Source organism: Bidens hawaiensis, unplaced genomic scaffold (genome assembly GCF_021521415.1).
Source record: "Bidens hawaiensis isolate Kalapana, Puna unplaced genomic scaffold, B.hawaiensis_p1.1 tig00016126_1, whole genome shotgun sequence".
Classification (NCBI taxonomy): Eukaryota; Viridiplantae; Streptophyta; class Magnoliopsida; order Asterales; family Asteraceae; genus Bidens; species Bidens hawaiensis.
This window is the reverse complement of record NW_027492469.1, coordinates 115,806-138,137: the sequence shown is the minus strand read 5'-3', so window position 1 is coordinate 138,137 and position 22,332 is coordinate 115,806. Positions and strand designations below refer to the sequence as shown.

The window sequence follows — 22,332 nt, the reverse complement described above, 5'->3', positions numbered from 1 at the left end:
ATATATTTTGTTTTATTTTATTTAAATACGCTTTTTTGTTTGAGGCTCACGCTTTTATTGCGCCTTGCGCCTAGGCCCTCAGAGAGGCCTTTGCGCTTTGAGTGCGTTAACGCATTTAATAACAATGTTTCATCCAAGTTGCAGGCATAATAAGAGCACCAAAACTCAAAAAGAGACTCTAAATTAAGACGATATTACATTGACACCAACTGCTGTGCTGTCCATGACATCATTCAGTTAGCACCTAAAGAAAACTAGCTATGGCTAGCTACCAAAATACATGATTTTAAACAGTTGCTGCTGCAGTCCGTCACTAAATCACTCTTTGTTCCTAGCAGATCGATCTTTCCTGTGCCCACCAAGAATACGAGAGATTTGCAAACCTCTACTGAAGGCTTGATTGAAGAGCATACGTGTTTGGAATTCTGAAACAAAAGGAAACCATGCAAGAAACGCAACTGGTGTGAACAGAAGTAGGCCCATCACTATCTCATACCCTCGTGCAAGTGTCTTCACTGATCCCCAGAATCCAGCCGCCTTCACTACCGGTTTAATTGCCTGTGCAATCTGAAAAAAAAAAAGCATGTGTAAGTTTCACTTTCAGTGTGTGATAATTGAGAAGAATAATGTTGCACTGACCAGTAGTAAACCCCAGCCAGTTGGCATAAAGGCAAGAATGCACACAAAGATGTCTTGCAGTGTCATGTGAGGCAGTGCAATCAGGATCACAAGAATAGAGACAAACATAATAAAGATTGCTCCTTTAATCAACCGGAACACAAGTTGAAATTTTGCACTGAATTTCATCCGCCCAAACGATATAGCCTGCAACATTTTTAAAAAATATTTGCATCATACAATTTTATAAAAAAAAAATACTAAAATTTTATCTTAAAAGGAAAGTGAATCCTCACCTTGACCACTAACAACATGACAAAGATGACCACCCATGATATACCATAAACCTGTCATACAAACAAAACCATTTAGCAACATTACTTTTTAAGTCACAAAACAGAGTATACATAAAATCTGAGCATACCAAGACACTTTTCTGATGCTTTGTCATACTCAAATGATAAACAAGACCATACTGATATATAAAAAAGCGTAATGATAATAATATTTCTACTATCACACCACGTTTCCCAGAATAATGCAGGTGTTCTTGTTCCTCCTCCCACCATGATTCCCAGCTCTTCTCGGGCGGAACCCCAATGCCACCCTGATTACTGATCCACTTATTCCAATCAGACCAATCATCAACAATCTTTTGCCACTCAAAACCCGAAGGATTGAACAAGAACGGAGCAAATAGCCACGTGCCAACCATGAACCATATTGAAATGGTGATCAAAAGGTAAGCAACTGCTCCTCTATATGACTCACCAAATATTTGGTAAACAAGTAACAAAATCATAAGCTCAATTCCCTTTACGAAATGACTACGCGAGTAAAGACGATAGTTCTCAGCAAACTTTGCATGAAACACGACAAACCCGCGTCCCGTTGCTCTGTATTTTGCACCTCCGTGAAGCAAGGTTCTACCATAGTAGTGAGTCTTTGTTCCAAGTGAAAATGTGAAGAACACAGGTGCAAGTTGTAATTGCATAAGAATGAACTCACTTAATGCGGTTCGGAAACCTCGTTCTAGACCGATTTCCATCATCATAGGTAAAGCCATTAAGAATCCAATTTGCACAAAAGATTGTGAAGCAAGAGCCACTTGGAGCGGTTTATTGTGACGAATTGCAGGTTGGGTGATAAGCCCCTGTTCAAGTCCACTAAGAACAAGATAGAGCCGCCCGTAAAGAAACACGTACACGGTCAATACAGTGATCTGCAGAAGGAAATGTAATCAGCTGAAGTGAATATATTACCTAATAATATGAATAGAATGAATGAGCATTTTACCAAAGTACTAAAGTAGAAACCGATTGTAGTGAAGTAGCAAGATAACATTCTGAAAAAGTCAAAACGGTGTCCAAGCCTGTATAGGTCTCGGCTAAGTGTTTGTTCCCCATTTCCATTGGCAATTTTAGCCTCAAACAGAGATATTTGATTAAGACCGACATCTCTCCCTTTACCAACTTGTATATATTCGTGATGTGTCACATTGCCTTCACGGAGGGTAGAATTAAAACCTGTAAACAAAAAGAAAAGAGTTAGCTTTGAGTCAAAATAATCAGCATAATACAAGGGATGTTTGAGTTTGAAAATACCAGCAAATATGTCTTCACTAAGATTTATAATCTTAGAGGCTTTACTTACACCACCTCTGGTAAGGTGAAACAGTCTATCAAAAACATCTGGATGACCATAATGAAAACGAACCCTAGAGAAATCAATTTTAGTAGACAATTGTTAGATTAATAAGCATATATGCATCAGACATATGAAAGAGACCAAGCGGACAGATGATTTAGATCTTACTTCAAAGGGTTGGCCAGCAATCTCTGACCAATTGTTACAAAACTTGTTTCTTGATTAGACATGAACCATGCAAGAGAAGAAACACTGCGACAACAAAGTACCATGATAAGCTTAATGAACAAACAAAAGGTAACATTTTAACAACTTCTAACATACCTTCCAGTGAAAATATGCTCCCTAAGTCCCAATATTGTCGGGTACCTCACATCATCATGCTTTTTAAGGAACTCTTGAAGCAAGTTCCTCATTTTTAAGGCCTCTTCCATGTAATTATCCTACAAATGGATGTTTGTTAGAAGTTAATTAAGACAAAAAGAACTATCCTTTAAATAGAACATGCCTGGTTCATGTCTATTGTCTGCAAGCCCTCTCCACGTGTGAAGATGATAGCATGATTCTGATTCTCAGGCTTTCCTTCTCCTAATATTGCAGGCCCAGGCAACTTTATCTTATAAATGACCTGCACATTGAAGCAATGACTAACTTATGATATCTGTAATCAGCTTCAAAAGAATCATTTTTTATAACAAAAATCCCAATTTTACCTGATCCAAGTTTTGTCCCGTCTCAGAAGTATTGGAATTTGGCATAGCTTTGACTAGAGCAGAGAAATAAACTTTATGGTTTATCTTTTTGGTTGCATCTTTGCTAGGTTCCTCAACCTCATCAATGTAAGCAACACGTAGAGATGGGTACTCTGTCATTAGCCTAAGAACATTTTGTGCACGAGGATCACCAGATCGCTTCTGGATGCCATATTGTTGGCATGAAACCACATATGTGAACTTCATATCAGCTACTGCTTGACAATGAGCCCACAATGACCTTTCTCCCTTCATCTGTTCCTCGTTCAATTCAATCGCCTTGTACCCTTGCATCAAATCTGATCAAAACCCATAGCAAAATTTGCAAAACACCAAATCATCCAATGTTAACTTCAAATTTCATTTATAGATAATAATCACAAAATGGCTATATGTACCTTCATTATTTGCCATGTCAAGGAAAGCCTGAAGCTCCAAAGCTTTACGATAATACATCATCCCCCTAACTGCCGTAAATTAAAAAATAATATTAGTTCAACGAAATTGGTAGACTAGATTCAACTTAAGGTCAACATTTACCAGTTTTGGTCAACGTCTGTCCTCTATATGAAGCCCAAAGACGTAGTTGATCTTCTAACTGCTCGTCCCCCTTTAGGTCATCTTCACTATGACGATCCACTCTCTCAAGAAAGTTGTTCCACTCATCTACAGATCATCACCAGTCAATACATACATCTATACTACTATATAATGCATTTCATATGGGCAATTTAAATTGGTACAAAATTTAAGTACAATACCTAGAGCTTATGGTACAACACCTAATGCAAGGGTAAGGGAGACAAATTTGTTATTTGTCCTACTTCATCCACGTAACTAACTATAAGTTACACCTTTGCCCCCAATCTTTACTCAAGTTTTGAAAAGTTAATAAAAAAAAGAAGATGCAACTTTCCCCCTCATCTTTACTCATATATTTCTTTTACTCATTTTCTCTTTAATTTGAGTATAGTTTTGCTATAGTCTTTTTCCAATTACAAAAGTTACATGTTACGTGATTACCAAGGTCGATGCGGCACCTCTCTAGTACATATTTATATACATACGACGGTGCCATGTAAGCACCTAACAGAATATGACAAACCTGGGAAAATCTTTTGCAAGTAGAAGAGAATTGATACTCCATCCTCGTTTGGGACTTCTAAATCATGCAATGAAAAGAGAACCTCCTCAGTGTAGTATGGAGTGAGTACGCTGCCATAAAAACATAATATGGAAAAGTAAGGTATAATGGCTCGGTGTACGATAAACAGAAGAAAGCAAAAGTATTGTATAAGAGAAAAGTCTAGAAGATAACTTGTGTAAACTCTAAAGACAGTTGCGTCCTAATGTAAGTAATCTCATCAATTTAAGATATTATAAAAACTTACGAGAAGGAAAGCATGTTGCGAACTTTGGGGGCTGAGGGCATATCCATAAACAATGAATTGGAGAAGAAGGATATGCGTCTTCTAGCTTCCAAGTTTGAAGGCACATCCATAGCAGATTCCTTAACTGTAAGCAGTAAGTACAACCTATTGATCTGCAAAAACACTGTGTAAGAATATACTAAGTTCAAAACTAAGACCCAAACATGTGTGTTAACTTTTTGGTATAATTACTTTCTCCTTCCAAGCTTCTGTTTCTGGAGTAGGAAACAGGATTGCTCCTGCAGGTTGAAATAACTGATATTGTTCATCCACATCGAATCCTTGCCCATCCATGCTACACAGTGAGAAAAAAATACAATGTAAGAATTATATAAAAGTGAATACAAGCAGATACAGCAAAAAGTTCTACTTCTGGTCTTCCATTATATCTCTGGTCACAACTTCATGCATATCCTGGAAAAGAATTACAACTTGATCCCGGTCCTCCTGCTTATTTGATAGCTGTGAATAGCAACAGCATTGTATTAGCTTTGGATTGTTATCCTTATACAAGATTATAAAAAGTTGTTACAAAGACTATTAAAACACATACCAAGTATTTAAGAAGCTTGACAACATGGTCGTAAAGGGTAGGGAGATAACTCATATTGAACTCTTTCACAAGATCACCAGCTTCAATATGTTTGTCAACTTCAGCAAATATATCGTTAATAACCCTGAAAAGGAAAAACCAAGTTGTCAAAATTTTGTTTCAAGATAAAAACTTGTATAAAAATATAGCTTTGTTGCTAAAAACTGAAGTAGACTTACTGCTTCTCACGACTCCCATGAATCAAAAACAAAATAATGTTATGAAATGAAGCGTAGCATTCACGAACGGCACAAGACATGTAACTGTCATTCTCAATTCGCTTTTTTAGCTCACGGTCCTTTCCATTGCTGTCTTTAGCCATATCCAGTGCAATAGGGATCTACCCGGTAATTAGAAAACAATAATTGCATTGTCAAAAGCTTCTAGAAGTACAAATTCTCATTGTTTCATGTGTGGCATACCATGCTAGCAAGCAGAAATGGAGGCCACTGAATTATGTCCAAGTCTTGGTCTGCCCAATATGGAACAAGCAAGAGGTTCATTTCCCTGTAGCCACAAAGGTTTTTCATAACTTAATATATAAAAGTCAATCCACTTCTCTAAAACAAAAAAAGTTATAATTACCTGTTATTTATAAGATCTTCCTCTCTGAAACTTGAGATAATTTTATTCCATAATTGAGCAAATCTTGCAGCTTCTTTCCCTTTCTGGGATGTGATCTGCAACAAAAACAAGTGTAGCCTTAACCTCAATGGAACATTCTAAAGTCATATTAAAAGGTCATAACTTACGGCGTCATAATTACGAGACAAGGTAGCTTTAAGTCCTTTCTTTTTTACTGGATCACTTCTGTCAGGCGGAATTAAGCAACCATTAAATGCACCAGGCAACGCATCAAAACGAGACCGCAACATTCCTAGAGTTCGAATCTGTAGAAACATAAATTTCAGATCATAACTTAAAAGCAATGAGATTTAGCTTTTCTTATTAAAAAAGCACAAACCTCTCCAAGACGACGGAATGCCCCATAAACACCTCCAAAAAATGTAGAGAAAATAGCATACCAGATTTGAGTATCCATAAAATACACCTGTATACATTCTGGGTGTTAATAGCTACAATAAAATATATATACATATACATATATATATATATATATATATTTGAATAAAATATACAACTAAAGAGAAGACTGTTTCTTACAAGAATGATTGGAGCCCAGAGTGCGACCACCACACCAATATTGTTCCTTGCTGCAAAAGAACATAATTCGGTTTCAGAAAACAAACGCACGGTATAGAAATGTTTTTTCATTTGACAAAACTATTATTACCCTGAGGGAAGAACTCATGCCATGCATAAGTATTGATATGAACACTCATTATAGCTTTTGTAGGACCCACAAGTGGCTTTATCTGCAATGATAGTTAACAACTGTTCAATGATCACAAAATACAAAATGGTCTCCAAGATTGTACCAAAATCATACAAGGCCGAGTCTTAAAAGTACGAGTGAGAACACTAGACAGAACCTCTAAGTAATAACTGAAAGCCAGCTTGGTTATAATGAGCAAAATCCAAAAGGTTGTGTACCTGAAACATTAAATCAATATATATATATGATAAAGTGGCTCTCAAATAACTACATATAAACTCATTTTTTAATATCTTACTTGAATAGTGAAAAGGTGCTTTCGTGCATTGCCCTCCCAACATAAAGTCGAGGCTGACACATTTCATCATTCGTATTAAAATGTAGCATTTAATTAACCAATAATTAAGGAATAGACCTCAAAACAGATGGGAAAAACATACCTGAGACCACCACATCATGAGCATCACAATCCTGTAATCTGAACTCTCAAGGTAACGCCGTATGAAGGGGAACAAAAACAACACAGCAGCCAACATGTTTGGTGACAAGTAGACAACAACCGCCAAAATGAACAACGATTGGGGACCATGGATGTTTCCAAACCAACCTTTAAGGGTTTGAGCAAATCCATGATCTTCTGATGAATAAGCATAAGTAACGGGTAAGATTACAACCCAAGCTGCAGCTGATACAACCTTCAAAAGGTATCTTAGTTTCACATAAAATGGCATGCAATGTCTTGCTTTCCAATTTAGTACCACATCCAAAACAGCTACAAAACAAATCGTTTAGTTTTCTTTTTTAAATAATTGACAATAAATGTAGATAATTACACTCTTGGTGGTCGACATACCTTGACCAAGCTTCAATATTGAAGCAGTTATAAAGACACTCAATACTTTCTTAAAAACATCAAAATAAAAGATTGAGGTGGGGTTTCCATCACCGTTCCAAGCAACAATAATCATAGCCTAAAATAGAAAGAAACACTGACCAATTATGTCTCACAGGGCAATCAGAACTCACATGATAATTATGATAATTTGTATGCGCCAACTATCAAATATAATAAATGTTACCTGTAAGCACAATATAAAGAAACTCCACATTCTGTCAAAGCTTCTAAAAACATGCCAATATGATCGAATCTCCACAAAATTAACTTTAGCTGCCCGTCGATGTTTAGTAATTGGTTTGCTATCCTGATTAATGAAAATAATTTACCACTTGGTTCAACACTATGTGAATATAAATATGAGGTAGACTAGGCATCAATTGCAACTTACCCCATTTTTTACAAACTCACGTGGTTTCTCAGGCTCGCAGAAGAAATCAGCATCAGCACGCATTGGCCAACCTAACCGGAAACAATCTACAGACCTAAGATGTTCAAGCATTCTTAGTAATAAAGTAATAAGATTACCTGAACAAATATCTTAATATTCTAACACATAGCAAAGTCATACCAGAAATATTCATTTAGATCGTCATAATTTCTCCACTGTGAATGTTTTGATTTCCCTACTTTGCTCCAGGCAGCTTCCTGTGGAACAGTGGCAGCATATGAATTATTTACATTGCAAGCAAATATAACTTCCAAATCAAGGTGAGGCAAATAGAGTGCTTGGATACCTTTGCTAGCACATCAAAAATAGGAGTAACCACTTTTGTCAAAAACGCTTCCTCGTCTCCACCATAAGCTGGTTTTACATTCTCACCCGTCATTGGACTAACATTGCCAGCTAGCATGCCATACAATTCAAAAGCCATCTAAAGCAAATAACAGCCATTAATGTCATCAATAGATGGTATTTATGTATCAATGTGAAATAAATAATACAGTCATAACAAGTCAAAGAAAACAAATGCAAGTGTCTAACTATATAGAGTTGATATATGCATACATGATGATAGATGTAGCAGAGGCACTCAGGCATAAATCTCAAATTTGCAGCCTCCCCCCAAATGAGAAGATATAGTCCCATATATAATAATTTACGTTGTTGAACTTCTTGCTGTATGGTTGGCAACCTATTTTAGCACAGAAGAAAACTATATCAGTACAATATAATACCTACTATAAAATTAAGTACGCATCTTTTCACATAAAAGAACAGACTTAACTTTAGTACGTTTATGCAATTAGAAACTATTAAGTTCATGCTTAGTTTCCTAATATCCAGATTAGGAAGGGTGAAAAAAAGATGCAAGTTAAGCCTCACCAAAGACTACTTTTTCTGTCCAAGTACTTGCACCATTTCTTGTAATTCTTGAAAAGCTTCTTCATCACTTCGTTTAATGCACGCTCATCCAACTAGTCAAACAAAAAGCAGAAGAAAGAACCATGAGAAACAAGGAAGAACAATGTGAAATATTAGCTAATGCCGAAATTTACTGCATAGCAAATTTATGTGACTGGCCTTGGGCTGCGGATCAGGTTTTGGAATTTGCCGAATGTGAACATTTGCAAGCAACAAAATCAGATGCTCCCGTTGATTTGCCACGTTATCTTTCTGAAAAATAGAAGTTCAAGTCTAGTCAGGCTGCTGAAAACATAACTCTAATTCATGTTCATAAAGGATTTATTATTCAAACCCTCTTGTGTGCTCCATGAAACATAATAAGTTGTCACCCTTTCATAGCAACAATGTGTTACCTGAAACCCAAACATAGCTTGAAGCCAATCTAGAATGTCTTCTTCATTTTTCTTCTTGTATATCCTGGGCCATGGAAGACCCCTTGTGTTACGAAGAGCAACAACAGCAGCTTGAATCTGCAAACTCATTCAGCAATTTTTAAGAAATATGTTTAAAATGATAGAAGAGACTAACAATAGTACATGGGAGTTCTAATATACCTCTGGGTAACTCATAATAGCTTGATTGGCACTATCAGGGTCAAGAGGTAGTATATTGTATGGAAGATAGATCTCTGTCTTCTGTGCAACTTTATCATGTGTTTCAAGAATCTGTTTGACAGTTATTGTAGATTTCATAAAAGAATATAGACAGAGTTTTACAATAAAAACCAAAACAATTATGTAAGAAGATTCTTCAAGAAACATTTCTTATGTACCCACCTCCTGGTCAACTTCCACTGCTTGTGTTTGATTAACAGCTTTTAAAACCTCAAAGAGAACATTAGCAGTTTGGTATGCTTTGGTAAGCTGTGCCCTGAATATATATAAGAGTCAAGTACCGAAAATGAGAAGAAAAAACAAGATGCCAAAAGCAGCAAAGACGCTGCTTAGAAGTTAGAACCAGTTGCATATGAAGGCACTCACCGGTCTGCCTTATCAGCAGCACTTTGCAAAGCTTGGATGTACTTTGAGTAGTAATGTCGATAAAAGCTCTGCATTTCACGCGCATCACTTTTTTTCATCCTCCCAATCAAGGTTGGGTCATTTTCCTAATTCAAATGAAACATGAGTCTTCACTGATTGAAAGGCTAAGCGGCCCAAAACACTATTCAGAGAACACTTACCCTTTCAAGCCGCTGAAGAAGGGCAGTTTTGAACTGGCGAACACCACGTCCACTAGAAGTGGGGTCCAGTCTATGGGCTTTCTCAAATGCATAAAACCGACCTGCAGCAAAACCATCATCAAAATATAAAACAAGAAAAATGAAAAATGCAACATAGTGCATATGAAACGAAAAGCCTGAAAGCAAAACAAGAAAAAACTTTTGTCGCTTTCACTCACAAGCAGAGCGGAAGTTATCGGCTATGACTCTATAATAAGCATAACAAACCATGCATAGCATAAATAATAAAACAATGAACATTGTCCGAAACGAACAAAGTCCATGAGTAACAACCCAAGCCAAGAATCACTTAACAACGCTGGTGATCTACACAATATTATTATTATTATTATTCCTCATCCATTCATTTGATAAATTCCAACAAATAATTGTATTCTGAGCCTTGATAACTTGAACTCAAATTTTAGTTGTTGTATAGCCTTGCCAACATACCTATTAGCTAATCTTTAAGGAAGACAGCAAGTTAAATGACCAGAATATTTGGAAGATAAATGATCAGTATAGAAAGAAACATATCTTTGTAACACTATAACCATGAGTAAGAAAGCAACTGTGTTTTATTTAACTGATTTTTTATTTATTTTTTTCAGAGCTAATATTCTACTCCTAAATCCACCTAATCCGCCTACTGCGGGATTTGAACCCTCGCCTCAAGGGAAAGAGCACCTATTACCTATTACAGCACCAGATACCATTGGACTGATATGCTAAGATATTTTGTATCAACTTATCTAATTTCAACACCTAAGCTATAATATAGTGCTAAACTGCTAATGTAAAAGAACACAAAACATACAGCATTGTTAACATAATTATGCCTAAAACAAAAACTTACAGAGATAAGCAACCCTAGGGTTACTAGGCTCAACTTCATTAGCCACACGAAGAATCGGAGCAATCTCCACCAGCGACGACGGCACCACCTCACTATCAAATATCGACTCGCCGAGATTCCCCGCCGTCTGCGTCCGCATTATCCGCCGCTGCTGCGGTGGCGGTGTCGGATGATCCGACGACGAACCACTACCACCGCCTCGTGACGTCATCCTTCCTTCAACTTATCAGCAACTCCAATACACCACGTCAGCACCGCTAAACTTCAAATCTACTTCGTAATCAACAGAAACACCAAAAATCAACTTAAAATTCAAAAAAAAAAAGAAAATAGTAGAAGCTTGCATAGAATCTTACATACAGTGAGTAATTGCAGAATACGAAGGAATCAGCAGTGGAAGACGATGCTGTTAAGCTACATTTGATTAGAAGGTTGTAGCAAACCCTAGGAGAGATAAAATGGTAATAAAGGTGAGATTCGAGAGGAGGTGGGATTGGAGAGTGTTCTGCAACTTTAAGCTAACTTTGAATGAAAGAAGACACAGTGGCAAAAGAAAAATATAATATTATTTTTTTGGATTTACTATTGTTAATAATACTTAATAATAAAATAAGCATGCCCCAACCGCCTTGTTTTCTGATTATTTACGAATGTGCCATTCATGATACACATTTCGTTTGCTTTTTCATCCGTCATCATTGTTTATTTATTCGTATCAGTCAACTAGGCTAAGTATAATGAATGACTACAAAATAAGAGGGATGTTTTAAGAGAGGCGAGTGTAGGCCGGTGTAGTTAAAAAATTGCTCTTCTCATCTATAGTTGTTCGTCATGTCAGCAGCTTCAACAAACCCCCCATCATCACCATTTATCGCAAACTTAACGCCGGGGGGGTGTTCCTCAAAAAGATCGCCCTTGTCGCCCACATTTATAGCCCCACTACATATAAACTTATTGCAATAGAGTATATTGTCGTAGATTTATGAGTGATTGGTGAAAAAAACAAATGAAATATTAAAAAATTATATCGAATTAGTTACTCATAAATTAACGGTTCTATTCTATAACTCGGTTTCATTGTTTAGCAGAGACTCCTGGATGATTAAGGAATTTTAAATTTCTTTTGCTTGTGGTTGTTTCTGTGTATTCGTTATGACTTTTATTTATTCGTTTGAAAAATATGACTTTTATTTTAGTAAACTGGGGTTAACGGAGACTCGTGATTTTTTGTTTTCATCGAACGTGGCTATCAGCGACTCAAAATGATTATCTGATTTCATCCTCAGTATCTTGAACAATAGTTCAACCTTAGCATTGTCAGAAGTTCAAACTTTATGTGATACACATGTGTATGAAAACCTATGATTAAAAAAAAAAAGCCTTTTGGAATTTTTTTGTTAAGGGGCATAATAGAGCTCTTGAATTGATTAAGAAGGTAAGCATCTCATGCTCTCATTTTAGCTCTAAGTTTTTTAACTCATATTACCAATCAAAGGTTTTCTCCAATTATATTGTCTAACCCGTCTCATAATAACTCATTTAATATCTAACTAAATCTTTCTGCTCATTATTTAATAATAACTGATTAATTTCTTAAAATTTCACTTTACCTTTCACTTGACCATACAACTAGACCATTAAGTGATAGACACCTTTCGACTTGTTTGTTTTATTGTGTTAAAAGTTCTATCTCATCTGCTTTGAGAAAGTACCGAGTTAAGACGAGGTTATTTTAATCTATGCATTAATCGTGATCACCAAGCAGAGTTATGAAAGGAATAATTGTCGGTTTTTGTAAACATGTGACGTGGGGCCCACACAATGGTATTGCCCCTGTCCGCACACATATTCCTCCAAATTTAAAGACCCTGACTTTTTTAGGAATGCTAGATTCATTCAAAAAAAACTATATTCTCAATTTAACTAATTAATAATATTTAAAAAAATAACTTTTAAGCCGAGGATCTTTATACACCTCCATGAATTTCCACACGTCACTTTTCATCAATACGGCTCACATAGGACTATACGATCGTTTAAGACTAGAGTTGTTGAAGACCTATACGGCTCGTTGAGGGGGGGGGGGCGTATAGGACAGGGCCGGCTCCAATAAAGCAAAAAAAAATTTGGGCCGAAGACGAAAATTTTTTTGGACCTTAACTAAATAAGTATTTTGTTGGGTTTAAACAGTCTAATTTTTATATGGGCTTACTTGGTTATAATTTGGGTTGTGTAAAAAACTTTCGTATAAAAAAGGACAAAATTACAAAAATTGTCTTTTATCTTTCACCCAAATTTCACTCGTGGTCCCTCATCTTCAAAATTGATCTTTTTTGTCCTTTACGTTTCAAAATCCAACAACATTTGTCCTTTTCGCCTAACCCGATTAGATTTTCTCGTTAAGTCAGGTCATGTGTCTTGCATATGAGGGCAAATTGGTCAATTTACCTATTTAATTAAAAAGTGTTTTAATAAATAAAGGAAAACAATTAAAAAATAATTAATATATATTTATATTCTTTATCTCTCTTCTCCTTCTTCTTCCTCCACAGCCACCACCAAGCTTTCCAGCGGTCACCACCGCCGGCCGCCGCCGTCTTCTCCGGCCACTCCACCTCCTGCCGCCGTCTTCTCCGGCCTGCTTCTAACCTCCAGATCTCTTTTACACCAAAATCTAAGTTGAATTGTAACAAAATCAATTAATAACTGCAAAAAATTTAAAACTAACTGTTATTTAGTTGTAATGAAGGAAGTGTAACGCATGCCTACGAAGTGTATGATAAAATGCCACAAGGGAAAAAAATTCAAATACCACCAAACACACAAGGACATAAGTGACTTGTTCACCTCCTTTAAGCAAAGCTTCATACTGAGCAGGACTCCAAGCACTCGTTTCATCCTTTGTTGTTTCCTGTTGTCTGCTGGTCCTACGTGCGTCCAGTTCTTCCTATGTGTAGCCTCCTCCGATCTCGTAACTGGCGCGAATTGTGTACGAGGTTCTTTTGTTTTGGGAGGAAAGTGAATTGTGTACGAGGTTTAGAAGCAGACCAGAGAAGACGGCGGCGGGAGGTGGAGTGGCCAGAGAAGACGGCAGTGGCCGCCGGAAAGCTTGGTGGTGGCTATGGGGAAAGAAGAAGGAAGAAGAAAGACAAAGAATAAATATATATTAATTGTTTTTTATTATTTTTCTTTATTTATTAAAACACTTTTTAATTAAATAGGTAAATTGACCAATTTGCCTTCATGTGTAGGGCACATGACCTGACTTAACGAGAAAGCTAACCGGGTTAGGCGAAAAGGACAGACGCTGTTGGATTTTGAAACGTAAAGGACAAAAAAGATCAATTTTGAAGATGATGGACCACGAGTGAAATTTGGGTGAAAGATAAATGACAATTTCTGTAATTCTATCTAAAAAAAAGGATTAAACATGCCTCAAGTGAGAGTATAACCCACAACCTCTTGATTGTGAGTAATACCCATTTGCCACTAGACCAGAGAAGTGTTTATGTAATTGTTTTTAAACATTAAATATACATATTTTTTTCAATAAAAATACATATAATTTTTAAAAAAAAAAATCGGGTCTAGTGGGGTGTCGGGCCTGTGGCCGTCGACCACCCAACCACACCCATGGGCCGGCCATGGTATAGGACCTAAAATGTTTGTTTTGTATGCCCTCTCTGCACACTTATCTTTTATGTGCGACCTATACGGCATGTACAGTCATCATATGGGTGGTTTATGAAGATCACATCCCAATTTTTAAAGTATATGAGTGAAGGCGAAAAGAAAAAAATGAAGAATGGGTTGTGTTCCTAATTTTCATTTAATTGTGGTGGGGTGGGCAGTGACGGATCTTGAACATCTATTATGAATGGGCCGAATGTCACGAGACACAAATTTTTTTTCTTATTTCTAAGTTTCAGGTTGACAGCCCGGTTCAAGTCGGGTCAAAAAATAAAAACTCAATAGTCAATCATTCATCTAAAACACCGATTCAATCATTCAACTTACTGTTCTTACACATGAAAAAACAGTTTTTAAACAAACAAAAACAAGATGCGAGGGAAAGACGGGTATCTAAAAAAGACAAGATGCGAGGGTAAAGATGAACACTAAGGCTCAAGTTCAAATTCAAAAACCGAATTCACATAATCAAAACACACATATTCCTAATTAATGAAGGAGACCAAATTCAAGCACTAATTCTTCCAATAATTCCAAGCGCTAACATACCAAATCGGAAATAAAAACACCCAACTTTTTGCTTGCCTAATGTCTGAATTGTGATATGTAAGCACTAGCAACTCTGCCACACCCCAACCTAAGGCGGAAATGTTGGAGCGTGAGCCGATTGTTCACAGCTCAAAGGTACTATTATAAATAATATGACAGTATCTATTAAATTAATTATTTCAAATTACAGTGCACAAATATTCATAACACAAACAAATAATCCAATCAAAATTTAAATAACGATAGTCTTCATTAAATTCCCTATGGTCTTTTTTAGATGTCTTTCACGTCAAACTTCAAGTCACGCGATAACCTACATATGCGTAGAAAATGGAATAGAGTTTGTCAATAACACATGTTGAGTGAGATGATCAACAGTTTTCATAAAAATAATAATAATGTATATATAACATATGATAAATGTTAAATGCGCAAATAAACATATGTGAGTAATAATCAATCAAACCACAAACAAACCATAGACATGCTAGTGTGTCATTTAACCGTTGCCTTGCGAAATGGGCATTGGCTACAATGACTGACTGAGATTGTCGGTTTACCATCGTCATGCGAACGGGCTTTGGTTACCACGACAGCGTATGTTCATACTGACTTGCTAGACTTCAAATGGACCTCTCCAAGACTAGATAGAATATAAACACACTTAAACACATAGCAATTAACATTTAACCGAATTACACACAATAATTATGTTTGCGAGTTTGTGTATATATATGATATAAATTATGAGTAGGTACGTATATGTCCCCAAAAGATTTAAAAACAGTAAAATAGAGGGGATTGATTAAACTCACCTTAAATCGAAGGCAAGTGAATAATAATAATGATAAACGAGTAAAAAATTAAATAGATCGTCTTCTAATGCGTCAAATGAAACAATCAACTGAACCTGAAACTTGGATATAAGAAAATATGAGTAAAACCGAACTCGTTGCTGCTGGAATCGTTCCAAATGGACGTCTAGAAATGTTAAATTAAACGTTTAAGCGAGCTGGTACTGATCAGAATCCGAACAGCGATTTGGAAGTCGGGTTATGGTCAGTAGCATTAAAATCTCAAAAAAAAATAAAAGTCTTATGGACCGAAAGTTGGTTCCGACCAGAAGCATAAGAAATTGACTAGTCAAAGATGTTGACTATATTGACTAGTAAAAAATAAAAGTCTTTTGCCTTTAAACGGGTTTGAGTCCAATTGACCACCAAGACTCCCTCAATCGGAAAAATTGATTGAGGGCTTTTGTTCTATAGATAAAAATCTACAATATTGAAGAGACAACTTACCCGAACGATGAATGGAACAAGAGATAATCGAGGTGAAAGGGTCTTGAAACTTGAAAGTCAACAAAGGCTTGAAGAACTTGAAGAAATTGAAGAAACCGACAACGAGGAAAGGAATTCATGGATTATATATATGGGGGCTGGTATTGAAGTAATAATTTAGGGTTTTATAATATGCATTGTTTAAATATTAAGGGTTAAGACTTGTTTATTAGAAAATAGCTATTTTAGGAAACCGAATAATCAATAAATGATAGAATCAAACCAATTAACAATCAAAATTCAGTTTGGACAAAAATAAAACGAAATTGGGCATGCAATAGCATTTATTGAAGTTTAAGTTTCGCTAATTTAATCAAAAATAGGAAAGAATTGTCAAAATTAGTCCCCGCAGTTCCCGAAAATGCGATTTTTAGCCGTTTTAGGCGATTTTAAATACTGGTAAGGGTTATTTAGCATAAATGAAAGTTATAAAGTTATAAAATAAGTTAAATCAAGTTTAATATCAATAAATACAAGTTTTAAATAATTTGAAAGATCCAGATTACATTCTCCAATCGGTTTAAACAAATACGAAAAATCCGAGATGTTACAGACTCGACCCTGGTCTAGTGGTCTAAGTCATCTTTAAGCGGCTTGCTTTGCTTCTGTTCAATTTCATTTTTCACACCTTAGCGCCCAAACAAACACTCCTATGCTCCGGTTGTTTGATTAGGGTTGGGAGTGTGGACTTATTGTTATTTTTTTTGGTTAAAAATAATTTGGGCTTGGCTATTTTGTTTAAAAAAATTGGATATATGAGGCTTTCTTTACACTTATTAGGTAAACGGCTTCCCGTTCTTTGGCTTTAAGGAATTTATCTAAAGAAAAATCAAGTGTGGGTCGGACACAAATAACATGGATGGACCAGACACAAATAATATGAATGGGACGAACTCTCTATATATAATTTTTTTTGACTTTTTGAAAAATTTACTCTGCTAAACGAAAATGTTGAATGCCTCAGCCCGTGATATGATCCGTCCCTGAGGGTGGGGGTAGGGTGGGAGAGAAATGATTTGAAAAAAAAAAAATGAAATTAAATGAAAGTGTTATATTCTTTTTCCTAACCTATTTAGATATAAAGTAGAGAAGGCGAGTTTGAGACCATATAAAATGTAGAAGAAAAATCTTCTCATTCCTTAACTATTAGTATCTCGTGTAATTGACATCACACTTCTAGTTATGATTCATCTTTAATATAATACTTAATTTTGTTGTTTCTTTTAATTTGTGTCCGTGATTATTTTACAAATCGTAAGTACTAAGAACTAATAGTCCAATAGTTCACACGATCACCCCTAATGAAACTAGACTACATGTGATAATATAATATTGCCACTGGGTAATCGTGCTATAGAAGTGAAATTCACATCTTGAGGTAATGTTAGAAAGCACACTTTTATTCCAAAAATGTGTTTGACACCTTGACAAAATAATTCATTTCAACATTTTAAGAATAAAATTTCCAGTTCTTAAAAACACTCACTATCTTACGCTTGTTTGTTTTTTAGATAACCAGTTTTCACACATGATCAAGCTTATGTTGCAATATTCGGAGTTAAAAATAGAGAACGACTAAAACTATTAATTTTAAATAAAGATTGTAAATTTACTAATATTTTAAATAAAGATTGTAAATTTACTAATAGAACATTAATTGTTTTTACATAAAAATATTTTTAAAGATTTATGAATTATAATTAACTTTCTTTAATTACAATATTATTTTTTAATGATATCTTATCTCAATATATTGTTTAATAATTTATAATTCTTTATTACTAATTATTTAGTATCTTATTTTATCAACCAATAACACACATGAGAAAACATTAATCTCGAAAGTTCAAAATATGCTTGGCCAAGTACGTTGAAGTTGATAGACGAACTAAATTATCACATAGATAATCAAACATGGTCATGTGTTGACAGTATTGTTCAAGTTCATGGATGATTTATCAAGAAAAATCTATTGAATATATGGTGCGCATTAATGTAATCACCAAACTAGTTACTTATTATGAAAAATCCATCCCTTACTCTATATAATACACGAGTACATGGCTTTATTATTATTATTATTATTATTATTATTATTATTATTATTATTATTATTATTATTATTATCACTATAAATATTATATTTCAAGCTTGCGAACCTCATACAGTTGTATTTCAAGCATAGAAGATTTGAGAACCGTTATCTACTCACACTTGGGTGGTTTGTAGATGTTTGCCTTCTGTACGCGTGACAATTATTTTAGAGTTCATACAATAATATAGCAATAGAACCAAAACAATTATGTAAAAAGATTCGTCATGTGCCCACCTCACCATCAACTTTCACTTCTGGATCAATAGACTCTAAAACCTCATAGAGAACACTAGCAGTTTGATATCTTTTGGTAAGATCTGAACTGCATGCACATATGTAAAAGTCAAGTATCGAAAAAGAGAAGAAACAAACAAGTAGAAGTTAAAAAGGACCATTTTGCATCTTAAGACACTCACCGGTTTGCCTTGTTTTGCAAAGCTTGGGTGTACTTTGAGTAGTAATGTCGATAAAAGCTCCGCATTTCACTGACATCACTTTCTTCCTTTCGCGTAGTTAAGGTTGAATTGTTGTTCTGTTTCAGACGAAACATTGATCTAAAGAGTGAAGTTAATTCCTAACACCCCATAAGGCCATAAGAGAATACTTACGTTTTCGAGCCATTTTAAAAGGGCGGTTCGGAACGAAAGGACGCCATGTCCTCTACAATCGCGATCCAGATTATAGGCTTTCTCAAATGCACAAAATTGGCCTGCAATCATTAAATAAGAAAAATGGCAAAATAATAATAATAATAAAATAATAAAAATTAAAGTGCACAAGAAATGGAGGGAAAACAAATGTAACTTTGTCGCTTTCACACACAATCATGTAGGGATGTAAACGAACCGAACTGAACTGGATGAAGCCTTGTTTGTGTTCGTATGTTAAGTTTTTGTAGGACAAACGGACGGTTCACGGGAACTCTACTGAACGAAAATTCGTGTCCGTATTCATTCATTCAGGAATTGAGTTTGTTCATGTCTATTTGTGTAATATTGTAAAGCGGGCAGTCGGACGCTATTGGACAGTAATGGGCAAACGAGCAAAAACGACTCTAAGGGTAAACAACACATAAATGACTCTAACGGACAAACGAACATAAACAATTACATATTAATTCACAAATAATAATCACAAATTCACCCACAAATCTGGAATTACACCACATGATATCCAAAAAAACTTAACACTTAAATGGACAGACGTAAACGAACAGCTTACTGAACGTTCACGAACACTATTGAACAAGCGTGACCTCTGTTCGTGTTCGCTTGTTAAACTTACCTAACGAAAATTTTTTGTTCATATCTGGTCCGTTTATTAAACGGACGAACATAAACAAATTTCCTACCAAACAGTTCGCCTTTCACAGCAGAGCCGCCAAAAGAAAGAACGCAAAACTTACAAAGATAAGCAACCCTGGGGTTGCTAGGCTCAACTTCATTAGCCACACGAAAAAAGGGAGCAATCTCCGCCAACGACGATGGCACCATATCAATATCAAAGATCGGCTTTGATGTCATCTTTCTTCAGTTTTAAATCAACATTCAAGACGAGGCGTGTAGGTGGTGGGATTGCAATGCATGTGTTATGCAATTTTATAGCTATTATGTGCATGTGAGAGAGAAAATATATATATAAATTTAATTTTTGGCATTTATGCCTCAAACGTGCCATTCATGGTCCGTCCTTATTTCGTTTGTTTTTTCATTATTCTTTATTTATTCGTAACAGATTTAGTTATTATTTGTGCCAAATATTTCATGTTTTTATTACCGTAATAAAATCTATTTAAGGTGTCGAATCAAACGGTTTATTATTGCAATGCAGCGTATTGTCATATGCAGATATTTTGAGTGAGTACGATCCTCATTAAATTGTAACTTGTAAGTATGGTGAAAAATTGAAAACAAGATTCGTGAAGAAAACAAATAAAATAATTAAAAAGTTAAATCGAAATAATCTAATCAGCTGATAAATTAACAATTCTATTCTATAACTCGATTTGATGGTTTGGTTATAGCTATATGTGTTTAAATAACAACATGTAGGTAATTGTGAAACCAAATTGATACGTCATGATCAGTCAAGTTACTTCATGTGCCATGAATTTAGTCATTTTAGTGTTTTATACCATAGCTTATTCTTTTTGACTTACATACATGATTTTTTTTCCCTAAAATGAAGGCTTGCAAACATGCAAGGGATTTAGTATTCAATGTGTTTTCATGAAATTTTATTAACATGGATTAAATATAGCCGTTATTCATCGTATCAATAGCATTTGTCATGTCGATGGTATAATGGAGAGGAATGAACAATTTTTAAATTAAGTTTTTAATTTAATCTTAAAAATATTATTAAAATTTTGGTATGTATTATGCATGTGAAACTAATCAAGCTTGATATGTGAAATTTGAATGAGAGCTTGTTCATTAAATAAACTATAATTTAAGCTCATGTTTGTTTAAGCTTCGGTTGATTTCAGATTTTGAAAAACCTGTCTTGAGTACTTTACAAATGCCTCATGTTGCTTACATCCTTACACACATTAATTATGAGGGAAATTTGTTTTAGAGGAGTTATTTTGTCATTTGGTTGACAAAATGAATCCTCAATCCATGGTGATATTGTATTGTAATATATAATTAAAAGCCGCATAGTATAAAATTAGTGCATTAGAAAATTTTAATCATCAAAGTTGAAGATATGTTTCACCACCAAGTTATGTTAAAGTTGATGACGAACTAAATCATCAAGTAGATAAACGTTTTCATGTATTGATTCAAGTTCATATGCAATTTGATATGAGAAATATATTGAATGGCACGTATCAACACTTACGAAATATATATTAACTAGCGTTTTACCCGACGCGTTGCGCCGGGGCAGGTCAATAAAACCCTGGTCGGTTTCAGTTATGTGTGTTATTGTACCTAAACTAAAACAAAAAAAAACAAAAAATAATAAAATTTTAGCTGGACCAATGGGGTGGCTTCGGCCGGCAAAACTCGGGCGTTGATAAAATCTGACCGTTGTCAATCCCGGGCGTTGAGGCGGTGGGTCTACGCAAATTCATCAGTTGGCTTCTGTAACTTTGTTACGGTACCGGAACTAAAACAAAAACAAAAATCAACAAACAAAATCGGCATTCGATCGATTTTCGCTACGTTTGTTACGGAGCTAAACTAAAACAAAATGCGTTAAGTCTACTCGAATTTGATTGGTTTCCATCACGTTCGTTACGATATCGAAACTAAAACAAAACAAAAAACAAAATTGACATTCGATCGGTTTTCGCAACTTTGTTACAGACTGAAACTAAAACAAACCAAAAAGGACCAATAAGGTGCCGCAAAATTGCCCAATTGAAACTTTGCGGCACCAAACTTATTAATTGTATTATATAATAATAATTATTATGTTCATGTGATGTCTTTCACCTATTATAGGATTACTTTCGTTTTTTTAATTTTTATTTTGATGTTACCATAAGAGTGTTATTTTCCAATTCGGTTCAACGTCAACAGTCAACATGAGTACTAGACATGCTCATACATAATCTTTTATTTGTTCTTTTATACGTCATTTTAACGTCGCATATACTCATTTTCCTTTTTTATTCAAAGCCTCCATATTCACCAAAACAATATGCTATGAGACATCGCAATTTCGACAATATACATACCACACAATTTACATCACTTGTTGTAGATAAAGAAATATCTAATGCTACAAATATCTGCCTCTACAAACATCACTGTGAGAGTTTTAAATACATAATGCTACTAGATAAACAAATAAATGTCTTGATGAATACTATGCCGTCCTAAAGGGTCTCGGTAATGTCTAGATTTTCTAGATGTACTAGCTTATGTTGGGTCACCTTTTTTTTAACTTTACGT

At 35.1% G+C, this 22,332-nt stretch overlaps 2 protein-coding genes across 2 annotated transcripts; both read right to left on the bottom strand.

Annotated features, from left to right (window-relative positions):
- Nucleotides 1–284: 284 nt before the first annotated feature.
- LOC143550714 (callose synthase 3-like) lies at nucleotides 285–11,020 on the bottom strand. Its single transcript, XM_077041317.1, has 41 exons — nucleotides 10,754–11,020; nucleotides 9,859–9,959; nucleotides 9,659–9,783; nucleotides 9,455–9,548; nucleotides 9,233–9,343; nucleotides 9,032–9,148; nucleotides 8,796–8,888; nucleotides 8,598–8,689; nucleotides 8,280–8,406; nucleotides 8,008–8,145; nucleotides 7,842–7,918; nucleotides 7,662–7,755; nucleotides 7,455–7,577; nucleotides 7,229–7,346; nucleotides 6,816–7,147; nucleotides 6,674–6,726; nucleotides 6,533–6,593; nucleotides 6,334–6,415; nucleotides 6,204–6,253; nucleotides 6,004–6,090; nucleotides 5,792–5,929; nucleotides 5,625–5,719; nucleotides 5,462–5,546; nucleotides 5,219–5,379; nucleotides 5,001–5,124; nucleotides 4,818–4,909; nucleotides 4,640–4,742; nucleotides 4,409–4,560; nucleotides 4,123–4,232; nucleotides 3,558–3,683; nucleotides 3,416–3,484; nucleotides 2,979–3,316; nucleotides 2,774–2,893; nucleotides 2,590–2,708; nucleotides 2,434–2,517; nucleotides 2,223–2,335; nucleotides 1,915–2,144; nucleotides 1,043–1,840; nucleotides 915–965; nucleotides 640–825; nucleotides 285–567 (listed from the first exon to the last, which is right to left on the bottom strand). Exons 1-41 carry the CDS (start codon nucleotides 10,962–10,964, stop codon nucleotides 319–321), a joined length of 5,829 nt encoding a protein of 1,942 aa, XP_076897432.1. The 5' UTR covers nucleotides 10,965–11,020; the 3' UTR covers nucleotides 285–318.
- Nucleotides 11,021–18,649: 7,629 nt separating this feature from the next.
- On the bottom strand, nucleotides 18,650–19,950 carry LOC143550699 (callose synthase 3-like). Its single transcript, XM_077041307.1, has 4 exons — nucleotides 19,833–19,950; nucleotides 19,036–19,136; nucleotides 18,844–18,959; nucleotides 18,650–18,749 (listed from the first exon to the last, which is right to left on the bottom strand). Exons 1-4 carry the CDS (start codon nucleotides 19,948–19,950, stop codon nucleotides 18,650–18,652), a joined length of 435 nt encoding a protein of 144 aa, XP_076897422.1.
- Nucleotides 19,951–22,332: the final 2,382 nt, after the last annotated feature.